This window comes from Quercus robur, chromosome 8, assembly GCF_932294415.1.
Source record: "Quercus robur chromosome 8, dhQueRobu3.1, whole genome shotgun sequence".
Taxonomy (NCBI): Eukaryota; Viridiplantae; Streptophyta; class Magnoliopsida; order Fagales; family Fagaceae; genus Quercus; species Quercus robur.
In genome coordinates this window covers 19,514,975-19,529,738 of record NC_065541.1, presented here as the reverse complement: position 1 = coordinate 19,529,738, position 14,764 = coordinate 19,514,975, and the positions used below count along the sequence as shown (strand labels likewise).

General features: G+C 35.1%; 2 protein-coding genes and 1 non-coding gene across 7 annotated transcripts; 2 read left to right on the top strand and 1 right to left on the bottom strand.

The window, feature by feature from the left end:
* Window positions 1-427: 427 nt before the first annotated feature.
* Window positions 428-3,766, top strand: LOC126694918 (pentatricopeptide repeat-containing protein At4g37170). Of its 2 annotated transcripts, none has more exons than XM_050391467.1 (2): window positions 428-591; window positions 1,024-3,766. In XM_050391467.1, exon 2 carries the CDS (start codon window positions 1,143-1,145, stop codon window positions 3,186-3,188), a length of 2,046 nt encoding a protein of 681 aa, XP_050247424.1. In that variant the 5' UTR covers window positions 428-591; window positions 1,024-1,142; the 3' UTR covers window positions 3,189-3,766. The 2 variants fall into 2 exon arrangements, with proteins under 2 accessions (XP_050247424.1, XP_050247423.1); XM_050391466.1 differs by having other exon boundaries at window positions 431-591; window positions 1,014-3,766.
* Window positions 3,767-9,434: 5,668 nt separating this feature from the next.
* TRNAF-GAA (transfer RNA phenylalanine (anticodon GAA)) lies at window positions 9,435-9,507 on the bottom strand. Its single transcript has one exon. It is a non-coding gene; the product is annotated as a tRNA-Phe (tRNA).
* Window positions 9,508-9,672: 165 nt separating this feature from the next.
* On the top strand, window positions 9,673-14,248 carry LOC126694917 (uncharacterized). Of its 4 annotated transcripts, none has more exons than XM_050391463.1 (5): window positions 9,673-9,818; window positions 10,696-10,991; window positions 11,120-11,242; window positions 12,253-12,543; window positions 13,644-14,248. In XM_050391463.1, exons 2-5 carry the CDS (start codon window positions 10,743-10,745, stop codon window positions 13,851-13,853), a joined length of 873 nt encoding a protein of 290 aa, XP_050247420.1. In that variant the 5' UTR covers window positions 9,673-9,818; window positions 10,696-10,742; the 3' UTR covers window positions 13,854-14,248. The 4 variants fall into 4 exon arrangements, with proteins under 4 accessions (XP_050247420.1, XP_050247421.1, XP_050247422.1 ...); XM_050391464.1 differs by having other exon boundaries at window positions 9,781-9,934; XM_050391465.1 differs by lacking the exon at window positions 9,673-9,818 and adding an exon at window positions 9,973-9,991.
* The last annotated feature ends 516 nt before the right edge of the window (window positions 14,249-14,764 follow it).

Below are 14,764 nucleotides of genomic sequence, written 5' to 3'. Positions count from 1 at the left end.
AACTAACAATAAATTCTTACATATCCAGTAAATCTTCAAGGTTTGAATAGTATTTCTTTAAAGCAAACAAGTAAACAAGAATCGAATTAATTAGCATTGCCCTCTCAGGAATTCAAAAAATTGTTTTATTGGCATAAAAAGAGGGAGGTCATAAATTTGAGTATTCATGAAAAACAAATGACCTGTTTGGCAGAGAAGTTTAAATAATGTCGTTTGTATTTTTTTATTATATACGTGATGAAAAAATATATAAAAATACGTGTAATATTATTTAAAAATTAAAAATATGTGTTTGAGTATACTTATCAAACAGCCCAAAATGATAATAGGGGCTAGCTATCCTAGTTAGCATGGAACTTTTAGTTGTGTTCAAATTATAGCCCAAAATTTTATGGGCCTACTTTTACCATTTTTCATAAAAGTCCCAACTCGTATCGCACGCATTCACTGCTTATCCTACGCACTTCTCTTCGACATTCTTTTACGGTTCGTTCAAGCTCTCAAGTCTCAGTCTCTATGAGTACTCATCATCATCAATAACAACAGAAACAACTTCATCATCATCATCAAGGCCATCCTTTTGTACCAGAGGTACTTTTTGCTTTCATTCCTCTTTCATTTCAATAACCCAGAATTTTTTTTTTTTTTTTTTTTTCCCGATAAGCAAGAACCCAGAATTTTATTTTGCTTAATGCTCTGTTTGGTTATGGAATTGTGGGAAACTTTTAAAAATATAATCTTTTAAGCCTATCATACATTGGCTCAGTTTTGTCTTGCTTGTCTTAAAAAACCATGAAGTAAAGAAATGCAGTTTTCAATGTTGTATTTTGGATAGTTTTCTGCTTGTTAGGTGAGAAAAATGTAGTATGTGAAGAGAAAATCAAAAGCGTTTTTATATTTTTTAGGTGAATGAGGTGAGCTATTACTTTGATTTTATTTTATGTGCACTTCAATCTCTATTTCAAACGTGTATCTTCAATATATAGTATGATTTGGACTAATGTGATTATCAGCTTTTGGCAGTTGCTACTTGCTGGTGCTCCCTATGAAACATTAGAGGAAGTTATAGGAAAGAGGGACTCTCATGGACTGGGTTTCTTGAAAGATTTTGTAGTGAACTGTTGAGAAGCTCTGTCTCAACTATGAAATTTCTGAATTTCAAAATTCCTCATTCTTTGTCTCTGTTATCCCCTAGAAGAACCTACTCATTTTCCTCTCAAAAGACCCAGCTAAACAAACACCCTCTTTCTCACAAAACCTTCTTCCAATCCAATACCAAGGACTCACTCATATCCCACTTATGTGACCAAAAGCGCTTAAGAGAAGCTGTACAGTTGCTTAGTCAAATAGACCAACCGCCCTCTGCTTCGATATATTCGAATCTCATTCAACTTTGTGCCCAGCATCGTGCTCTTGAAGAGGGCAAGAAGGTTCATGCTCACACTAAAGCTTCCGGGTTTGTTCCCGGGGTTTTCATTTGTAATCGTTTTCTTGATATGTATGTGAAATGTGGGAGTTTGAGGGATGCCCAGAAAGTGTTTGATGAAATGCATGAAAGGGATTTGTGTTCTTGGAACACTATGATATCTGGGTATGCAAAAGTGGGGAAGCTTGATGAAGCTAGAAACTTGTTTGATGAAATGCCAGAAAGAGATAATTTTTCGTGGACTGCTATGATATCGGGGTATGTTCACCATGCTCGACCTAAAGAGGCTTTGGAATTGTATAGAATGATGTTAAGACATGAGAATTCAAAATCAAATAAGTTCACGGTAACTAGTGCTCTTGCGGCCTCAGCAGCGATTCCGAATTTACGTATGGGAAAAGAGATTCATGGAAATATAGTGCGGATTGGATTGGACTCGGATGAAGTGGTTTGGAGTGCTTTATCAGATATGTATGGGAAATGCGGGAGTATTGAGGAGGCTAGGCACATTTTTGACAAGATGGTAGATAAGGATGTTGTTTCTTGGACAGCAATGATTGATAAATATTTTGAGGATGGGAGGAGGGAAAAGGGATTTGATTTGTTCTCAGAGTTTATGAGATCGGGGATTAGGCCTAATGATTTTACGTTTGCTGGGGTTTTAAATGCTTGTGCTGATCATGCTGCAGAGGACCTGGGCAAGCAGGTTCATGGTTACATGACTCGGATAGGGTTTGATCCCTTTTCATTTGCAGCAAGTGCTCTTGTTCATATGTATTCAAAGTGTGGGAACATTGAGGATGCAAAAAGGGTATTTAAAGGGATGCCTCGACCAGATTTAGTTTCATGGACTTCCTTGATTGTTGGATATGCTCAAAATGGTCAACCAAATGAGGCTCTTAAATTGTTTGAATTGCTTCTCAAATCAGGTACTCAGCCTGACCACATTACTTTTGTTGGGGTTCTTTCTGCTTGTACCCATGCTGGATTAGTTGATAAAGGACTTGAATATTTCCACTCAATAAAGGAAAAACATGGATTAAAACATACAGCAGATCATTATGCTTGTATAATTGATTTATTGGCCCGAGCTGGCCGGTTTGGAGAAGCTGAGAATATTATTGACAAAATGCCCATGAAGCCTGATAAATTCTTGTGGGCTTCCTTACTTGGTGGTTGTAGAATTCATAGAAACCTTGAGTTGGCAAAGCGAGCAGCAGAAGCATTATTTGAGATAGAGCCTGAGAATCCAGCTACCTATGTTACCCTGGCCAACATTTATGCTACTGCTGGTATGTGGGGTGAGGTGGCAAAGGTTAGAAAAGCTATGGATGACAAAGGGGTGGTAAAGAAACCAGGTTTGAGTTGGATTGAGATTAAGAGAGAAAAACATGAATTCTTAGTTGGGGATAAGTCCCACCCAAAATCATATGATATACATAACTTTTTAGGGGAGTTGTCAAAGCAGATGAAGGAAAAAGGATATGTCCCTGACACAAATTTTGTATTACATGATGTTGAGGAGGAGCAAAAAGAACAAAATCTCTCCTACCACAGTGAGAAGCTTGCAGTTGCATTTGGAATCATTTCAACTCCACCAGGAACGACAATCAGGGTTTTCAAGAATTTAAGAACTTGTGTAGATTGCCACACTGCCATTAAATTTATTTCAAAGATTGTTCAAAGGAAAATAATAGTAAGGGATTCAAATCGGTTCCATTATTTTGAGGATGGGAGTTGTTCGTGTGGAGACTATTGGTAATTTCAGCCACCTAAAGATCCATGGCACATTTATAGATGATAAGAGGAACAATGTTCCTATGATCTGTGTATCTTCCAGAAATAATGCTGGATTCATTTATTAGGGGTGTTTGTGATATATCTCTTCCCACACCGCCCCGTCACTCCTTTTTTTTAAAAAAAAAAATTTGCGGCATCATGATAGTGTTGGAAGTTGTCCATTGCTGGACGTTTTGAGTGTTTAGATCAATGGATCAAGGGACCCATTTGTATGTGTGTATTAAATGTTTAGATCAAGGAAAAACATTTGTACTGTTCTCCTTTTCTTTTTTCCCCCTCCTCAATATAGATTAAAAGAACAGGAAAAAAGAATGCAATAGCTGCTTTACCTTACTTTTTCTTAAGTTCAGATTGATAATTGGATAGTTGCTCAATTACTGGAGGGTTTGATTTAATACTTAATGTTCTGCTTTTGCATGAACAGTTAGCTGCAGGAGTTGTTGAAGAACTCAAGCAAGGATAGGCATTTTGTCTTGATAATTGTAGATGCTTGCATCAACTGGCTTCTGCTGGTACTTTATTCTTCAGTTTTCAGTATTATTACAGGTTTTTGTTAAAATTTTTGTGGCTTGCTTCTGTTCAATATTGGATTGTATACAGTTTAACCCTGCAAGCTTGTCATGTACACGGCATGGGATATTAACACTTGCATTGCTGCCATATTTCATTAAATGTGGATATCTGTGCATCTAATGCCTCTATATAGTTGCGTGCACACACAAGCATTTATGTAGGGCTGTAAGTGAGCTAAGCCAATCGTGAATAACTCGAACTCGGTTCAATAAAAAATTCATTCATATTTGTTTGTTTATAAATAAACCAAGCTGGAGCCTTAGTTTTAGGCTCATTTAATAAACAAGTAGAACCCAAGCAAAAATATTTGTTCACGAACAAGCTCGTGAGTTATTAGGCGCGATACAAAACAATTCAAGCATGGGCTTATTTATAAGTTTATACGTGTTACGTGAATATACTTATTACACATATCTTAATAATGACATGACTAACATGGGACCATTACCCATTGCCTTAATTTTTTCATTTCCTCTAAACTGATCAAAAACCATTTTAGACTCTAGTTATATTTAAAAATAAGTAAGTTAATTAAATGGGCCACATATGATCATTTCCTATCAATCATCTAAAGTAAAATTATGAAACATGTTAGACTCTACCCGTTGCCTTGATTTTTTCCTTTCCTCTAAATTGATCAAGAACAATTTTAGACTCTTGTTACATTTAAAAATAAATTAGTGAATTAAATGGGCCACATATGATCATTTCCTATCAATCATCTAAAGTAAAGTTATGAAACATATATTTTTTCATTCATAATAGTTACAAGCAAGTGCTTTTCTAGTTTTTCACCATCTAATGTGAATGTAAAAATTGTGTTTTGAACAATTGCTAAAACTATAAACAACAAATGACGAATGGATGAATTTAATTATGTAAAATTTTAATTTAAATAATGGCTAATCATACGTAGAATTAGATGCATGATAAAATGAGTATACTATTTTTTTGCTCTTAATTTTAGAGATTTAAAGATTTAATAATGTAATTTTTTTAGATCTCAACCTCAAAAGCTTAATTTGAACACAAGTTTGAGCTTAATATTAAACTTGAACTTGGCTTGACTAAGTAATCAAGCCAAGTCAAGCTCAACTCAAGTTTTTTGGCTTTCTCACAAGCTCAAGCTCAAACACTATTTCTAGGCTTGTCACAAGCTTGAGCCAAGCTTGAGCTTTTGAATTTTCCTGATGAGCCAAGCTTGAACATGCACTACTTGACAAAACTCGGCTCATTTATAACCCTACATTTATGTACGTGTATATATGTTTTTGCCTGGGAATATTCCTATTAGAACCATGATTAGGGGTATACTGTCACGTATGGGCTCAAGCACTCAGGGTTAGTTGAACTTGGGATTGAGCTTTAGCTTATCCTAGCTTATTCAAGTTAGCTAAATTTCGGACAATCCAACCGGTTCTAGCATATATTTCTTAGTTGAGGCTGATGGTTTTTAGCTTTGAAAGGGATCATCATAAGATATTAGGTGCACCCTTTTTTTTTTTTTCTTTTTTTTTAGGAACATATTAGGTGCACCTGGAGAAGAACTACTATGCACATCTAGTAAACTATACTAAATTAACTGATAAAGTAACGAAAACTCTTTTTTCTTTTTCTTTTTTTTTTTGAGAAACCCCTATCAATGGGGAGTGTTATTGAGTAGTAAAACGAAGATCAAAATTGTAAACATCAGTCGTGTCTAGAGGAACAGACTCCATCCAAACATCCAAAGGATTAGTTACAGCTCGTCTAACTAGTCTATGAGCCACACAATTCCCTTGCCTCTTGATATGATGAAAAGATACATGACTAAAAAAAGAACAAAGAAAAGTAATGTCTTGTAAGATATGCCCAGACTCAGACTGAGTCATATTGCCACCATTGATTGAGTTAATAATGACTTCGGAATCACCTTCAACTATCAATCTTTGAAAACCCAACTCCTTTGCAAACCAAAGAGCTCGGTGCGCTGTTAGCACTTCCACCATCTCTATTGAAGCAAGTAGTGGAATCTGTTGTGTTAAAGCAGCCAGAACAAATCCATCATCGTTACAGATTATAATACCAAGGCCAGCCTTGTTTTCTTCTGCCTAATGCCCCATCAAAGTTAACTTTAAGTAGACCTGATGGTGGAGGGCGCCATCTGACTGACCTCGCTATGCGTGGGATCTTGGTATGGATTGGACGCAGTTGCTGATACTACTGAAGACCTTCACAAGCCATAAAGTTGATCTTCTCCAATGGGATTGTATCTTCCTCTAATCGAAGCTTGTTTCGACGCATCCAAATCAGCGAAGCCGTCCATGTAAATAGAGCAAAACGGGACCTATCCTGTTGTGCACACTGGAATAGGGATGGTCATAGATAGGGTATGGGTAGGGTATACCCATACCCAACCCAATTAATTTATTCATGGATATCCAATTACCTTACCCAATTAGTATCCATACCCAATTGTTACCCAGTTTGTTTACCTATGGATATCCATACCCTACCCAAACCCAATTTTTATAAAATTACCAAATATGCTCAAAAACCACTAAAAAGACCAAAATATCCTCAAAATCTCTAAAATGAGCAAAATACCCATGAAACCTCTAAAATGGCCAAAATACCCGTGATATCTCTAAAATCACCAATTATGCTAAAAAACCACTAAAATGACCAAAATATCTCAAAATCTCTAAAATGAGCAAAATGACCAAAATATCCCCGAAACCTAAAAACTTACTAAAACACCCCTGAAACTTGAAAATTACCAAAATACCCCTGAAACCTAAAAATTGACCGAAATACCCCGTAAACCTGAAAAATGACCAAAATACCCCCGAAATCTATAAAATGACAAAAATGCCCCTAAAACCTATAAAATGTCTAAAATACCCTCAAACCTATAAAATGACCAAAATAAGCCCTAAACCTGTAAAATGACCAAATACGCCCAAAACCTCTAAAATGACCAAAAATAACCCCAAACCTCTAAAATTACCAAAAACACCCCAAAACCTATAAATCGACCAAAATAACCCTAAACCTCTAAAACAACCAAATACCCCCAGAAAATAGCTAAAATGACCAAAACACCCTTGAAACCTTGAAAGTGACTAAAGTACCCCTAAACCTGAAAGATGACTAAAATACATTTGTAACCTCTTAAATTACAAAAATAGAGGTTCGGGGTATTTTGGATGTTTTGAGGGTATTTTTGTCAAGATAAAAGGTTCTAAGAATATTTTAGTCATTTTGTAGGTTTTGAGGGAATTTTGGTAATTTTTTTGGTTTCGGGGTTATTTTGGTCATTTTTTTAGATTCTAAGGGTATTTTAGTCATTTTTTAGATTACGGGGGCATTTTTGTCATTTTTTAGGTTTTAGGGGTATTTCGGTAATTTTTATATTTTGGGGCTATTTTGGTAATTTTATAGGTTTCGGAGGTATTTTGGTAATTTCAAGGTTTTAGGGGTAAATTTTTTATGTTTTAGGGGTATTTTAGTCATTTTTTAGGTTTGGGGGTATTTTGGTTATTCTTTAAGCTTTGGGGGTATTTCGGTTATTTTTTAGGTTTTGGGATCTTTTGGTCATTTTTTAGGATTGGGTGTATTTTTATCATCTTATAGGTTTTAGGGGCATTTTTGTCATTTTATAGGTTTCGGGGTATTTTGGTCATTTTTTAGATTTAGGGGGGTATTTCAGTAATTTATAGCTTTCGGGGGTATTCTTGTTATTTTATATGTTTATGGGGTATTTTGGTAATTTTAAGATTTTAGGGGTATTTCAGCATTTTTTAGGTTTAGAGGGTATTTTGGTAATTTTAAGTTTATAGGGGGTATTTTGGTCATTTTTAATTTTCAGGGGTATTTTGGTCATTTTTAAGGTTTCAGTGGTCTTTTGATCATTTTTTAAGTTTAGGGGTTATTTTGGTCATTTTTAGTTCCAGGGGTATTTTGGTCATTTTTTTAGGTTTTAGAGGTATTTTGGTCATTTTTAGGTTTCATGGGTGTTTCAATAATATTTTTTAATGTTTCGGCGGTTTTTTGCTAATTTTTAAGTTTTGGGGGTATTTCGTTCATTTTTTAGGTTTAGAAGGTATTTCGGTAATTTTAAGTTTATGGGGGTATTTTAGTTATTTTTAGGTTTCAAGGGGTATTTCGGTCATTTTTTAGGTTTAGAGGGTATTTTGGTAATTTTTAGGTTTCGGTGGTCTTTCGGTCATTTTTTAGGTTTATGGGGTATTTTGGTAATTTTTAGTTTTCGGGGGTATTTTGGTCATATTTTAGGTTTTGGGGGGTGTTTCGGTCATTTTTTAAGTTTCAGGGATATTTTGGTAATTTTTAGATTTTTGGGTATTTTGGTCTTTTTTTAGGTTTAGAGTGCATTTCGGCAATTTTAGAGGATTTTAGGAATAATTTGGTCATTTTCAAGTTTTAGGGGCAATTTGGTAATTTTGATTATTGGGTAATTGGGTGGGTTGAGGTTTACCCATAATAATTTGGTTGAGTTGGGTTTGAGTTAGATCTAATTAGTTAAATAGGTAATAATGGGTAAATGGGTAATATCCAAATCCTGCCCAAAATATTTGGAGTAATATCCAAACCCTACCCAATTACCTTCTATCCATTAAGAACTGGGTATTACCCAAAATAATTGGTTCGGATAGGGTTGGATATCCATTACCCAATAGGTATGGCCATCCTGGATAATGTCCAAAAAAACTCATAACTACCGCAATGAACCAAAACTAAAAATGAAAAAAGTCACTCACTGAGTACATACTTATTAAAGAAGACTGAGTTAGTTCTAAAGCCGAAAACCAAAAAGGCGAGGAAAGAAGAAGACTAACCAGTAGTTTGAAGAACAAATGGATAAATATGATTGAGACAAAAAACCAATTTGATCTTTCTTTCTTTTTATTTTATTTATATTTATTTATTTAAGCGGCAGTAATTTTATTCAAAGAAAAACAAACAATACACCAAGATGGAGGGAGACTCAACTGAAACAAAATGTCTAAGACGTATGCTCTAGTTCTAGAGCGAGTCCAAATCTCATGTACCAATCTTCCAGCTTTATTATATACTCCATAAATAAAAACATGCCACATATCCATCTATTTTATTAAATACTAAATTTATACCTTCTATTATTTCAATTACATAAATATGATGGGTTATTTATTTATTTATTCATATTTAGGAAATTGAAATAATAGAAGCCATAAATTTAGCATTTAATAAAATAGATGGATATGTGACATGTTTTTATTTATAAAGTATATGATAGAGCAGGAAGAGTGGAACAAAAAATTTAGACTACGCAACTACAAGTACAACAACAAATTTTAATAAATCAGATCTAAGTGAAATTAATTTGTAGATCCAAATGAACTTAGAAGGTTGGCACAAAAAATCAAGTGGAACACACTAGAGTCATATAATAATGACAAATCAAGAATCTCCAAAAACAAAACAATGACAAATCAAGTGGGGGCCATTCCCATCTCTCAAGTTTGTTTGATCAGAAGCTAGAGATGGTGGTGGGTTAGGTCCCAAGCCTTCGAATTGTTCTCAATAAAATGCATCATAATAAAATTATCAAATATACATTTAATAATCGTAATTATAAAAAATTAAGAATTCATGCGGTGAGCGTGGATCGAACACGCGACCTTCAGATCTTCAGTCTGACGCTCTCCCAACTGAGCTATCCCCGCTTGCTGATTTTTATAATCATTTACTTATATTATCCTTAAAGAATCCGAACCGTGCCTCGTATTGTAATTAATAATAAGACGAAATCATACCAAAAACAGCATCAATACAATCTTGAAAAACCATTCCTTATTAATTCCTATAAAACACCCGTGCTGATACAGTACTTTAGCAACCACATAGTCTTACTATAAGCCCTCCCACTGCCAATCCTTTCTTACCTTCCAATAATTGCATTTCGTTCAATACTCCTTTTACACAAATAAATTCAGCATCGACCCATCACAACTAAGGAATCCCCACCCCCACCCAAGTGTGATCTTTTTATACTTTGATTAATTCTCACAAAATAAATAAAACCCATTCCAATTCCAAATTGGTGTGTTATTAGTCAGTCAGTCCAACCTCTTTGAAATATAAATCTACAGAGTAAGTTTGTTTACTTAAGAGTTATTAGCTTTGTACTCAAAATCTCAATATTCCCAGGTGCTACAGCATTACTGCACATAATAATAAGTTTCTTTCTTTTCTTTCATTTCAACCCATATTGATTTCTTTCTTTGATGGGGAGTGAGTGTACATTTAGATATAAAGCTTTAGAGGATTGCTTTTTATTAAGATTTTGTTCTATGTTTGTTTGATGCACTTTACTGCTTATAGATCATTGATCAAGATGATTTATATTTCTGGTAATGGCATCCACAAGACACTGAATTAGCCTAGAAATTGATGCATCTTTTCGCTATGTCTCATGACCTTTTGGTGCCCGGTTTCGCTGAAAAATTGGAAGGGACTCACAAACCGCCCTCTATAGTCTCATGACCGGTGACGATGAAACTATGTGTAATTGTTTTGTACTCCAAGAGCAATGCTGCCTTCTCTCACATAATAGTGGGTTCCGTTTTATGTGAGAGTAGGAAGCATTGCTCCTGTAATATTGAATAATTTTCTTTTGAAACTATTATCAATCAATTTTGGACTAAATATGTGATTTGTAAAACTTTTGAGGAGCAGGCTTAGATGCGTTGTGGTTATAAAGATCTGGATATATTATAAGCTAATGTTTATGTTCTGTGTATTAGAATGTCCTTGCATTAGTGAAAGATCTCTTTTTCTAAATGTTTATGTAAGGCATTAGACTCTTAGGCCTTTGGTTTATATCCTAAAAACATTTTGGCTCTCTTCTGCAGGTCCTATATCTATCTTACCTCTGTGGTTAACGACAGATATAGATACAATGAATCCTGGACAAGTCATCCTGATAGGATCAACAATATGTGTGATGCTTACTGCGCATTTCTCAGTGCAACTTATCTCGGAACATCTTTTCCATTGGAAGAAGCCGAAGGAGCAAAAAGCCATAGTAATTATCACACTTATGGCCCCCATATATGCTATTGACTCCTTTGTTGGTTTGTTAGATTTTCAAGGGAGCAAAGCGTTCTTTATGTTCTTGGACTCGGTTAAGGAATGCTATGAGGCTCTGGTAAGATTTTGATATATGGAGGGAAATGAGATTTTTTTTTTATTTTTCTTGTTTTGCTTGGTAGTGAAGATTTGTTGGCATTGGTAATTCAAGACATATGTATCAGTTTCTCTGTTTGTTATGTGCAGGTGATAGCCAAGTTCTTGGCATTGATGTACAGCTACTTGAACATATCCATAAGCAAAAATATAGTGCCAGATGAGATCAAAGGAAGACAGATTCATCATTCATTTCCAATGACACTTTTTCAGGTGAATCACTAATTTCATCACTTAAGGGGCTTCTCTCTCTCTCCAAATAATATCTGACATTGGGACTTTGCTGTAGACTAATGAAACTCAAAATTTCTGATCCTTGCATTCGCAGGTTCTGTTAAGCAATATTTAGGGTAATGATCCTTTTCTTTTTAGAACAATAGGATTTAAATCTAAGAGTTAAGAACCTGTGGCATCAAGGTGATGATCCACAAAATAAACTAAGGGATCATACTCTGCATTAATTAAACTGGTTACCATTTCATGCTTTTCAGTTTTTCTCTTTTGCATGATTTATTTTATGCTTTAGAAATTACTGCTTTCTGCAAAGGTGATGTTTCATTTTGCCTCCGTCACCAAAGGGACTTCTGGTTGTATCCCTGTGACCAATGACGGGTCTTAGGTTATATACAAAGTAGTAATGGGGACCATTAAACAACAATCACAGCTGATGCCTAAAATCATATCAGGGTTTATCACCCCCTTTACAGCGATGACACCTTGTTTTTGAATTGGGGAACCCTTAGGAAGGGTATTGCCATATTGATGTGTTACAAAACCAGAATATTTAAGTTGCATCCATGATGGAATCAATAGGTCGCATATCAGTGCAACCAAAAAATATCTAGAAACCAATGAATATAGCTTTTGGAATTAATTATGCTATGCCCTTATTATATTGACACCAATTGGGTATGTTGCCCCATTTCTTAATTAAGTTGCTGAAGCTCACCTAATGACTTTATCAGGTTAACAAGTAGAGTACACCTCTTTAACTTATCTGTATTAAGCACTTCTTTTATTATTAAAGAACTCAAAGTTAGTTGCACATCAATCAACTGTTTTTTTTTGTTATGAATGGGACCCACCAGCTATTCAAATGCTTACTATTTCTCACAAGTAGCAGAGTGCTGGTGAAACTAGGCAGTGCCTTAAAACAGTTTTGTTAACTTGGCTATGTTAGGGTACATATTTGACTTTCTGATCATGGTATCTACCAATTGCAGCCTCACACTGCTCATTTGAACCACAATACATTGAAGCTTCTTAAGTACTGGACATGGCAGTTTGTTGTGATTCGCCCTGTGTGTTCCATCTTGATGATAACTCTTCAACTTGTTGGAGCATATCCCAGTTGGGTCAGCTGGACATTCACAATCATTCTTAACATTTCAGTATCATTGGCTTTGTACTCTCTCGTTGTTTTCTACCATGTGTTTGCTAAGGAGCTGGCACCACACAATCCTCTTGCCAAGTTTCTATGCATTAAAGGGATTGTCTTCTTCTGCTTTTGGCAGGTAATTTCTCACGCTTTCCCATAATTCAGATCATATTTTGAAATCAATTTGATCACATTAAACTATAAAGTTTCAAGCTCATGCTTCTATCAAATGTGTACTGTGGAGTGACTAGTGACTGAAAGCCATTTCTGATCAAGGTTCTTTGGAAAACCATTTTTTTGAAAGATTTTGTTTTACCTTCTGGCCATTCAAAATGTTTACCATTTTAACATATTCTTCTAAAAACCTTTCCAAATTATTTTATTTTATTTTTAAATGTCAGTTATTTTAAAAAATAAATACTTGCATATGGGAAGTTTCATCAAAGAGTGCTTTACATGAGTGATTGATTCTCACTGTTAATTAAAATATGTTCCCATCTAGAATTTCATAAAGCAGTATTGATCACATATGGAGGACAATATATTCTTCCATGTAATCCTTTTTCTGTATGTTCAGTCACTAGGAAGATATTGCATGTTTCTTCATGTTAATGTCTCTGATCTTATCAGCTCCCTTGTTTTCTACAATAAGCCAAGAGTTAGCCATTTAAGGACATCTTATATTGTCTTTTTTGGTACATGTTGGACACTTCATTGAGGCTCTTAACAGCAGCACGATGTGTGACAGATGCTGCATATTTGATTTTTGTTTCTTGAGATTATTAAAACGTAGAGAGTGAATTGTCCTTGTGCTAGCCTAGTGATACACATAGAGTTTACTTTGTGATGCGTAACTCATTTAGTGGTTTTGGTTCCACTTCGGGGGATGTCTCCATCAATGCATCAAGTTCCCCCTCGCTCATGCAGAAAGGCATTACGCAATGGGGGATCAGTTCTTGGCATTTCATCGATCATTTAGATCACCTGATTGGCCTCGAGAATTCCAGTTTTGTATTAGTAAACCTCGCATTTAAGCCCCAAACTCCATTTCTATTCTATTGCCAGTTCCTTGTTTCAAAATATTGATAGTTTTATGTTTTATCAATTGGTTTATGAAATCTTATATCTATTTTTCCTGAGAATTTTGAGCGTGCATATACTTGGTTGAATCAAGAACAGGGTTGCTTACACGATGTTCAAGTGTTTACAAAGCTGTTTCTTGGTTCTAATTTGCAGGGTATTGTGCTGGATATTCTTGTAGCATTAGGTATAATCCGATCTCATCATGTCTGGCTAGATGTGGAGCATATTGAGGAAGCCCTCCAAAATTTATTGGTGTGTGTGGAGATGGTTTTCTTTGCTGCTTTTCAGCAATATGCATACAATGTTGCACCATACAGAGACAATGACACATCAAGCGTGAAATTAGATAAAAAGAAAGAGTGATTGGAAGTTGGAACCCGCACCAATGTGGATGAGAACTTTGATGTACTGATAGAAATGAATGATGCTCGTTATAGCTGTTTCATGAGGAATGATGATATTTATTAACGAGACTAAACTTTTTTTTTTTTTGGAGAAACAAAGAGACTAAACTTAGTTGTTGTTGTTATACAATATGGTGCATGTTGCACCTTTATCAAAATGATTTAGAATTTTATTCTTTGAGAATAAATAATTAGGCAGCCTATGTGGCTATGTGTTGATTTCCCCAAATTTCAAGGAAGGGAAGTGTCATTTTTTTAAAGGTTTGAGACTCAGTGTCATTCTCCCAAACCTTAAGAGAGGTTTTTTGTAATTTAGCCAAAAAAATAAATGAAATACATGGAAGTTTATATAAATCTTAACAGTCAATCACACTGGAGAAATGTTAATGTGCTCATTATCATGGGACACCATGTAGCACACTAAAAGACACCTAAATGCCTAACATAAAAAGTAACTCACAAAATATAGTCAACCATGAATATCTTATTTTGGTTTATAGATCCCAATCCAATTTGATCAGCTCTTCCTTGTTTTGCATTAGTTTTTCCTCTCCTGAATAGGAACGGGACAAAGAGGGATTTTGCCTCTTCCAAGTGTGTGTATAAATAATTTATAAATATAGTGTTGTTCATATCAGACAATTCATTTCTAAATAAAGCAACATTACTAGAGTATGTGTGCGATATTTGCAATCCCATTAATGGTCAACGCATGACTCAACATATTTGCCCTAAACTGTTGCCTCAACACACTCCACGACCCAAATCATGGGATTAGGGATGGCAATGGGGCGGGACGAGTCCAAAGGATGGGGTCTTCACTGCTGCCCCGCATGGTTTTGTCTTACTCCATTCCCACCCCATCGCGCA

Coding starts and splice junctions, on each gene's coding strand:
- LOC126694918 (XM_050391467.1), top strand. CDS start 1,143: ATGAAATTTCTGAATTTCAAAATTCCTCATTCTTTGTCTCTGTTATCC.
- LOC126694917 (XM_050391462.1), top strand. CDS start 10,324: ATGACCGGTGACGATGAAACTATGT. Junction 10,349..10,695: donor CGGTGACGATGAAACTATGT/GTAATTGTTTTG, acceptor TCTCTTCTGCAG/GTCCTATATCTATCTTACCT. Junction 11,243..12,252: donor TTCCAATGACACTTTTTCAG/GTGAATCACTAA, acceptor TACCAATTGCAG/CCTCACACTGCTCATTTGAA.